Source organism: Mercenaria mercenaria, unplaced genomic scaffold (genome assembly GCF_021730395.1).
Source record: "Mercenaria mercenaria strain notata unplaced genomic scaffold, MADL_Memer_1 contig_4639, whole genome shotgun sequence".
In the NCBI taxonomy this organism is placed as follows: domain Eukaryota; kingdom Metazoa; phylum Mollusca; class Bivalvia; order Venerida; family Veneridae; genus Mercenaria; species Mercenaria mercenaria.
The window spans coordinates 6,817-16,685 of NW_026462883.1; the positions used below are offsets into that span (position 1 = coordinate 6,817).

Genomic DNA, 9,869 nt, shown 5'->3' on the forward strand with positions numbered 1-9,869 from the left:
TTGCGCAATTGACCCGTCTATAGTTCAACACTGAAGTTTGCTAGACTAAAACCGTAAGTAGAAAGAACTATGAATATTATTGTTCATGTCATGTGATTAAACATTTTGGACCTTAGATAATAGTTTTGACTAATCAATAAGTGTATGCTTTTTCAATGGCTTTGATTATACCAGGTTTAGCACATAATAGCAAACAACTATTTACATGTGTAAATTGTAAAGTTGGCAGAATGGTTATCAAACCTCTTTCTGATATCACTTCCTGTTTAAAATCGAAATTAGCGGAGACAAGTAGAAACACAACTGAAATGGTAGGTCATTTAACATATTGACTGAACATATATCGGGTTTTTAAAATCTTTTATCGTAAAAATATGTTTAAATTTCGCCTTAAGTTTGTGAAATAAAACCATGTACAAAATATTGTAAATTTATTAAAATTCAGTACACATTTTAATTTCGTTTTCGATTTATACATTTATAGGTCGCGAATGTAAATCTTATCAGAAATACAACAACAACCTTTTGAAACTATAAAATGTTAATATTATTTTAAAGAGGGTTTGACTCAAGAAAAGTCACTTTACTAAGAAGGAAAAAAGTCTATCTAATATGTAGGAAGGTGTTTACGTTACAGAGATTTTTCTGCAATGTTCGCATTGTACAAACATGTTAAATATATCGATACTGTATGCGTACATGTAGAATTAATAACAGCTATAGCTGAAACTCCCAAGTGGAGTGTTTGACACTGATCATTCTATGGCGTTTTTGTTTTTATTTTTTCGCCTATTATATTATTTTCTACATCAATGTTGTATATGCAAGTCAGTCAAGTACAAAGCAGTACATGCACTGCTATCGGATTGCGTTTTTTGAAAGATTGCTATTTCTATTTGATATCTATTTTTGTTTTTTTTATCAATGTTATAAGCATTTGAGTTTATAACTTTTGCTGCTTGAAGGATAATGTTCAGTACTTTGTAACATATTTAAGTTACACAGATAATTACTGTAACAGTCTATGTGATTTACCAACAAAATACATGTATATATTCTATATCGGGATTCTGTTAACTGTTATACAACTTACGATTTATCGTGCCATTAATTTCTAAATTAAATATCTATGCCCCTTTTTACATGTACAAAGGACGAAGTTGTCTTTCCGCTTCTTTGTTCTTTTCGAGAAAAGGATAATCCTTTCGTTAAATGAACCGGTCCAAACCAGTGACGAAGCTAATATTACGAGACGTTGACCTCTTGGAATATGGAGAGCCCTTTTGGATATCTATCAATGTTTTTATGTTTCACTTTGTCTAAGTACTTTTTGTATATGTTATTAATGTGCACATTCATACATACACTGCTAAAGGCTTATTGCGAGGTGTTGAACGTTGTTGTTTCGAGCGTTTGTTTTTCAGTTATTCAGAATATGAACCCATGGACGCTTTTAACCGGAAATAGAAAACAGTCTTAAATTAGGGTATATATTAGAATGGATCAACAATATATAGTGCTTTTCATGCGAGTTTATTCTTTTCTTCAAGGCAAGTCGTTCCCGATTGTTGGTTGGGGCAATAGACTTTGGAACAGCGTTTTCTGGTTGGGCTTTCTCTTTCAAGCACGAATATGAACAAGATCCAACAAAGGCCACTGTTAAAGTTTGGAATGCAGGAACACTTACCACAGAGAAGACGCCAACGTGTATATTATTGCAACCAGATGGGACCTTTGATTCTTTTGGTTACGACGCAGAAAATAGATACAGAGAGCTTGCAGATAAAAAACTTCACACGGAATACTATTTCTTTAGACATTTTAAAATGTCACTCTTCAAAAATCTTGGAAAGGTAAAACAATTTCAAGTGATATATCAATATGATATTAAAAGAGGAGTATCTTTTTTATTTTTTTTTATATTCTACTAATTATTTAAGCTAAAATGCATCCTTTAAAAATAACTTTCTTAAGTGAAAGATAGTTGTGGCAAGCAGTTGCTGTATAATAATAAAAAAAGAAACAAAACAAAACAAACACATTTAGACCCTTATGATATGATGCTTTTTTACACAGTAATATCAGAAACCGAACAAAAATAATTGGTGATTATATGCTGACTGTGGTTTGAAGCACTTATCATATAGACAATTTCTCCTAGGTTTATCTTACAAATTGAAACCATTTATTTATAATATTGTCATCATATTTGTACAGGAAATAAAAAGAGGGATGAAAATAAGTGATGAAATGGGCAAGCAGTTTCCAGCCAAGGATGTATTTGCAATGTCTATTAAATACCTTGTTGATGATATGATGCTAATTGTAAGGCAACGAATTTTCGGAGAGTTAAGGTCTCATGAAATTCACTGGGTTTTGACAGTTCCAGCAATATGGTCGGACGCTGCAAAGCAGTTTATGAGAGAGGCGGCATCGAAGGTAGAGTTCTGTTTATTTCTAAATACGGCACTGACGTTGTACTGTTACTTATTATTCATTTGTCTACATTTTCTGCTTTGATTGGTATCTTTTTCAGAAGTAACATGTATCTAACAAAGATACGTGATGTTTAACTTACGCGACAGATAAAGACGAAAGATATATGTACAGTCAAACTTGCACGAGTCTTTTAAAAGACCACTTGTATTAAGAGACCACTTTTTAGTTATTTTTATGTTGTTAAAGAACAAATATGTTGTATTGCGAGATATTTGTTTACGAAGTATAAAATTTAAACTAAAAAATGAATGTAGAATGAAACCGATAGATAAAATACGCTTTAAACTGTTTTACAACTTTAAATTTTAAAATGTCTTTGTTTTTCCTTTTGTTTGAAGAGCTGTAAAAATGTGAAATACTTTATCTTTATGCGCATTTTCTATTTTACAGGCTGGTATAGAAAACGAGCAACTGACAATTGCTCTTGAACCTGAAGCAGCATCTATATATTGCCGTCATTTACCTGTTGATGCCACTTCGGATGAGAGTCAAATGACAATATCCAATCTTTCTACAGGCACAAAATACATGGTCCTGGATGCAGGAGGTATTTAGTCTTATCAGAAGTCAAAGCTGTTTTAAACAATAAATCTTTCAAAATGTTTCAAAATCAAATACATTTAATGAAATACTACTAGAGAAATAAAACATGAAGTGTTTTAAATGATCATATATTTATAATGTGTATTCGCTGAACTAGTCTCTGGCATTTGCGTAATCGGTACTTTCCTTTTGAAAATTGATTCTGTAATGCTGCTGTTGTTGTTGATAATGATAATGATTAATATCATTATAACATGGTGTTGGCAAAAAGTGGTAGTAACAACAACATCCAAAATAATAATAGTAGTAGTAATGACAATAGAAATAATAATAATAAACAACAAATAAACGAAATGTTTTAATTAATAAATTGCGTAAGTATTTACCAGTCACTCATTTATTTCAGTCAATATATTAGGATGTTTTCGAACTGGAAATATTAAACAATAAAACGAAAGTAACAAAAGGTTCTATATCATTTCCTTACCTTTTTTTGGCTGTGAATATTGTCGTTCTTAATTTTATTGTGACATGTTATTTTTCTTAGTACACTTTTAATTACTTTATTTTTTCCTGTAAAATCTTTTATATGCAAGCGATAATCTATATCTAGATCTGAAATGTTTTAAAGATTCCTTGGCCGACATTTTCCATAATTATTGACATTTACATGAGTATTTATGCAGATAAAATATAATAATATCAATTGCGATATTGTCAGGCGTAAGACTCGAACACACAGTCCTAATATAGACATGTAAACGCCTTATCCACACAACTAGGTAATGCACATTTTTATCCGTTTAAATGTAATAGTTACGTCGCTAAAATAACTAAGTATTTACGTTCGGACATCGAAATTAAGTTTATGGAATATACGAAATATTTAAGGGTAACAGGTCATAACTTACGTACGATATGAAGAGTTTATGATAACATATCAGTTGAACCGTCGGTATAAAATGTCTTATTTTATATTTGATATCGTTCTTACAATCATGTATCAGTAAAGTTCGTCACTGTGTATTGAGTGGTGACTAGATTATTCCTAGTTATAATGATAAAAACACAAGACATATGTGTCTATAGACATTTTTGCTGTGCATACGATCCACATGCTTAACGTACCCTTTGCAGAAAATTTCAAAACAAAACACAGCTCAGGAAAAATTCGTAAAGAATGTCTACGTCGTTCAAGTATATAATGGTGATTGAAGAGAAATAATGCATCTGGACTGTGCATTTTGTACAGATTACAACAGAGCAGATAGACATTGCTTTAGCTCGGTCTTTTATCAAAAATCGAAGTAGAGATGACTCTTCGTAAGTTAAAGTACTTTTGAAACAAAAACAAGTACTAATTGAATGTTGATTGTTAAGAAAAGGAAACTTTGTCAGTGACCAACTTCAGCGTTTGATTCGTTATCCAAAACCTGACTGTTCTATATACTGCACTACCAAGTTATTTGCAAAGTCCATCTGTGAATTTGATAAATTTGTTATTTTGCAAGAAAAAAAAACACGAACGTCATGCCGTATATCTTACTATTCTTTCAAAATAAATCTTTCTAAAGAAAGGGTTCAGAAGCAAGTGACGAATTGTAGATAAGTTGTAAATAATTCCTTGGTAAGGAAAAAACGCAAACAAACCCTACAACGCACATATCAAATAATAAACGTGTTATATCCATCTGCATCATCTTCTCAACTGACAGGTCTTTTTTTCTAAATGATTAGGAAAACATCTCTGACCGAAACTTATCTTTTATAATTGTTGAAATAAATCATTCTAATTGATGGATTTATTGTAGAACAGAGTTTGAAAGGGCTTAACAACAGTGTATTGATTTAATCATTTACATAATTAAATTAAAGGTGGAACGATTAACATCACGGTGCATGAAGTTCAAGACACAGACACACTAAGGGAAGCTAAAGCAGCAAACGGGGGAGGATGGGGCGGAATCATGGTAGACAAGGCATTCGAAGATTTTCTTGGAGAACTTGTTGGCGAAAATGTATTCGAGACATTTAGATTGAAAGAAACGGAAGATTGGTTGTATGTGTTGCGGGACTTTGAGGCTAAGAAGCGGGAAATAAGAATTGAATCGGCACGGTTTATAAACATGCGTTTTCCCGTATCCCTCATTGAACTATGTGAGCAGGAAAAACGGATGAAATTCCAGGATGTAATTGCATCAACGAGATATGCCGAAATTGTTGAATTAAAGCTTGACAAAATAAAAATGTCTAAAATTATATTCTTTTACATGTTTGGACCGTCTATACAGTCAACAGTTAATTACGTGAAATCAGTCTTTAATGACATGAGTTTAAGAAATGTCAATGTAATTCTCATGGTTGGTGGTTATTCAGAATCGCCGTTGTTACAAGAAGCATTTCGTGAGGCCTTTCCACAGAAACGTGTGGTCATTCCTCCATGTCCTTCCTCAAGTGTATTGAGAGGAGCTTTAATATTTGGACATAATCCTTTGACAGTAAGTGAGAGGATATTAAGGTATACATACGGTGTCGGCACAAGTAGATCGTTTATAAAAGGAACACACCCTGAAAGCAAAAGGTTCAGCACAGACACTGGTGATAGATGTTGTGACCTTTTCCATATATTTGTCACAAAACATTGGATAGTTAAGACAGGAGAAACACAGGTTAAGCACTGTTGTCGAACTGTTAACAAATACCAATCCCGATTGGATCTCAGATTTTACCTTTCTGAAGAGACAATCCCAGAATATGTAGACGCAGAAGGATGCTCGAAAATAGGAGACTTAACAATAGATTTCGAAGATCCTATTGAGGACGTTGGTCGAGGAGTCGCTGTTTCTATGGCATTTGGTGGAACCGAGATCATTGTAGAAGCTGAAGATAAAAAGACTGGTGAAAAGGTCAGGGCGAGAATTGACTTTTTAGGTTAATAGCAGCATGATGAATGTTGCTCTATTCTTAAACTTATATCATGTTTTAAATAGACGCGTTTAGAATGAGAATGAACCTGCTATAAAACGCACACAAGTCTCACTGCATGGAAAAACAATAAGTGCTTATACTGTATTTGATATAACGTAAATCAGTGTCTTCAGATTGAGTATTTAGGTTTACATTTCAAACAGTTTTTCCTTAGTTATTAATTGCTTTAAAGTAGACGGAGAAAATATTTCTTAGAAAAATATACACTTCAATAACACCAGACATGTTTTTAACTTTATTTCAGAATTGTACATTACGCTGTTTTCAAAACTTTTTGTTGGGCTAGATAGGTAATCACGTGACAGTGTAAAAACAAAATATTGTAGTTCATGTATATTGAGTACTGGTGCTTTCATACTTTTTTGGCTACACATTCCTTCAATGAATCAATGAACACTTCTGATATGTATGCAGTATTTTTACACTTTTGGGGGAAGGGGGGTCTATGCCTCTAAGAGTGGGAAATCGCGCAGTATTGATTGACAAAGAGGAAAAACCACACTAAAATATAAATGACTAAATTAATTGCATTTCCATTCATTTCAAACGATTATGTTTAATAATTGTAAGAGGTTAGGTTGAAATATGTAGAAACATATATTGTTTTTAATTCTGAGGGGAATTTTTGTCACCCAAGGGGAAAAATACTATCACTTCTATGTGGGTATGTGGCCAAATTTAGCCAATAGGTTGGGGCAAAAATGCACTGATATATATAATGATCAATTCAAAATGACCGCTTTATTGTAGTGTGACAGAGGAAAAACCACACTAAAATATAACTCAGTTATAATATAATAAATATAATTTAACTTTTGGTAGTAATGTCAAGATGTTATGTGAAAACCAATTATAGAATAGAATCGCATAATAAGTCGGTTTAAATTGGGTTTCAATTCGCCAATTGTGTGTTAATACTAACAGTTGCATGGTGATGCCTTAATGTGTTTTTTTTTTCATTTTGCTCTCGTTGACTATATATTTTACTTCTACGTTTTAGCGGATATGTTTCTCGTGTTTACATCCTTACATACGCTGCTATGGGGTCACAGTTTCAGGGGGCTGCGTTCTTAGAGTTCGATTTAAATACAGTTACTTTTATTTTTAAGATTTCCAAGTGAAAATGACTTGCTGTTTGTCCCACTAATTCTGTTAACCCCACTGGAGCAAACACAATGTGTTTTTTTACCATAGTTTGTAATATCTTTACATTATCTCTGTCAAGTGTAATGAGATGATTTCGCTTAATAGTACACTATGGCCACCTTATTTTGATGCGGAAAACCAATACTGTTTCAGATGTTGCAGATATCGCGAATCATCGAAAACTGAAGTGCCGAAGCAAACGTTTTTATCTTTACTTGAACATAGAAATACGCTGGCTGATATTCGCACAGAGGTAGTTTGGACCAATACAAGACTTTTGGCTGTAAAGGCCAAGGCCACAGTTCTTTGGGATTCTGTTTGTTCACTTGTGCGTACACCTATAAATAAACCCTGTTATGTGCAACTTGACTTATTCTATATTGGTCTTGAGGAAATGAATATGTCTGACCAACTTTTTGGGAAAGCTAATTGTTTTTTGTTTGGTCCGTCTGTCGTAAAAATCATATGTCTCAAAATGGCTGTTTTTGCTAAACATGAGTTTTTTGTTGATTGATTTACCTTGCGGAATCTGCCGTTGCAGACACTTCTGTTAATATAATGCATATGTCCTTTAGTATAAATAAAACGGTTGTGTTAGTTAAAAAGAAATGACAATCACCATTCTTTAGCTAATGCACCAAAACAACGAAGCCGATGTCGCTGTCAAACGTTTCCGTGTTTACTGCACGGTGCTATGTTATAATATTGCTAGTGTGAGATAAGCGATATGCACTTCAGTTTTGCACTTGATTTGTTGCTGTTGTCATTGAATACGTAGCCTTAGATACCATCTCTAAACTATGCATACTCTCTATTTGGAGAGTTGCTTTATTGGGTTTTAACATAAAATCTAAAGCCTTACGGGACTTTAACAAAATGATATCGACATAACCAGACATGTTGATATATAATATAGGCATGTTGAACAACTGTTAACTGTGGTTGTGGTTTATATTTAAGCTTACTTATATTATCTAAATATTGAGTCATCTGATGGCACAACGTTTTTAACTTTGTGATTACCATTCTAATCTTTTATATATGAGCCAACGGGGCGGTTGCAAACCGGGGTTATTTCAAGGTCTGAGTTAGTTAAAGGGATAGTTGAATTATTAGTGATTTTTATTGTAAAATGATGTATTTTTCAATGTTACGATAATAAAATGTTGAGAAAGAATATTATGATTATAAATGAATTATGCAGAGTTAAATCATTTATTAAATATATTGACTAATTGTACAAAAAGTAAGCAATCATTCATTTCTTATGACAGTCATAATTGCTATTCCAGCAACAAAAGAAACGGGATAAACTATTTTTTTTATCTTTGATGTTCATGTAGTATGCTTTCATCACGTTAGTTTAAAACCACAGCGGCAGAGGCAATGTTACACTGATGAAAGCGAATAACGTGCGAATTTATTAGAACGTTGTTTTAAATATATTAATACATGTCGTTGTTTAAAGAAGAAAATGATGTCATTCATCTGAGGAGGAAATTTCGAAATAATTTCCAGTCAATACATGTATGCAGCAGTCGAGGCTAGGAAAATTTGAAACTTTTTATTGGGATGTCAAACTTCGTAACATTTTGGGTCATGGTAATTTTCAAACTGTATTTGGTAAAACTATAAAACGTTTCATAAAAAGAGGTTACGACCCAATCGTTTTGAGACGCACCGCATGTGTAGTGTTCAACCACTTTACAGTTAGACACTACGCTTCCATCCTTGATTGTGTCTAACTGAAGATGGGGAGGAGTCTGTGATAAGCAGTCTTTAAATCCCACCTGGACAGAACCGTAGTAGTATAAGAATTGTTTGTGCGAAAACAGTATAACCTCATTTGACCTTTTGACCCTTGGTCAACACTGGTCAATGCCGGACAATTTAAAATCCACAGGTTTTAAACCAAGTAAAAACCTCTGATTTAACTAAAGATGATTAAATTAAAGATGATTTAAAATGAAGAAAACATATGTCTTTATTTAAAAATAGTTTCCAGTTAAAAACTTTAAACACTACACCGAGAGACAAAATGTAGAATAAGTTTGGCCTAATATAACATACAGGAAGTAAAATATAATGTGGTTGAATTTAGACCACATTTATTTTCTGTTTAAATCACTCTTTTACTTCCTTGTTTTGTAATCCTTCTACATAGATAAAACAACTGTTAAAGACATTAGAAATGGCACAAAATGTATACAATACCAATAAATACATTAATAATTATCCATGAAACAAAAAATTTCAAACTAAAAATAACTTAGACCGGGAAACCAAATGCTAAATATAACAAATATAATAAAGGTCAGGTTATTTACAAATCTATCCCTCTTTTTATTAAAAAACAAGTAATATCTCCTTTTGATAATTGAAATTCATACAAATTATTGTAATTAATATTGGAAGAATAAAATTACTTTAGGAGTTGTTATTATTTAAAAACAAAAAGTAATTGAATAAATTATAACACATGAAAATAAAATTATGATAATTTCAAAACCATAACACTATTATAATAAAGAATATACACTATATATAACCGGTTTCAACTTTTATATCATTGAGTCGTGTTCTGTTACGCTTAGTTCCGGAAGTCGATCTGACGCTTCCTTGTCTGTTTAAAGGTAGCTTGCAGTATGGTTTGTGTACTGGGTCGCCTTGTCTGTTAACGGTTACAGCCTGCT

The 9,869-nt window shown here is 32.5% G+C and overlaps 1 protein-coding gene across 1 annotated transcript; it reads left to right on the plus strand.

The window, feature by feature from the left end:
• The first annotated feature begins 238 nt into the window (after positions 1-238).
• On the plus strand, positions 239-9,372 carry LOC123559225 (heat shock 70 kDa protein 12A-like). The gene is made up of 5 exons (XM_045351030.2): positions 239-311; positions 1,551-1,853; positions 2,218-2,439; positions 2,890-3,046; positions 4,918-9,372. Exons 1-5 carry the CDS (start codon positions 309-311, stop codon positions 5,976-5,978), a joined length of 1,746 nt encoding a protein of 581 aa, XP_045206965.2. The 5' UTR covers positions 239-308; the 3' UTR covers positions 5,979-9,372.
• Positions 9,373-9,869: the final 497 nt, after the last annotated feature.

What these genes read in the sequence shown, in the direction of transcription:
- LOC123559225 (XM_045351030.2), top strand. An exon ending in TCTTCAAAAATCTTGGAAAG is followed by an intron (nt 1,854 to 2,217) that starts GTAAAACAATTT and finishes ATATTTGTACAG; the next exon opens with GAAATAAAAAGAGGGATGAA. An exon ending in CATGGTCCTGGATGCAGGAG is followed by an intron (nt 3,047 to 4,917) that starts GTATTTAGTCTT and finishes ATTAAATTAAAG; the next exon opens with GTGGAACGATTAACATCACG.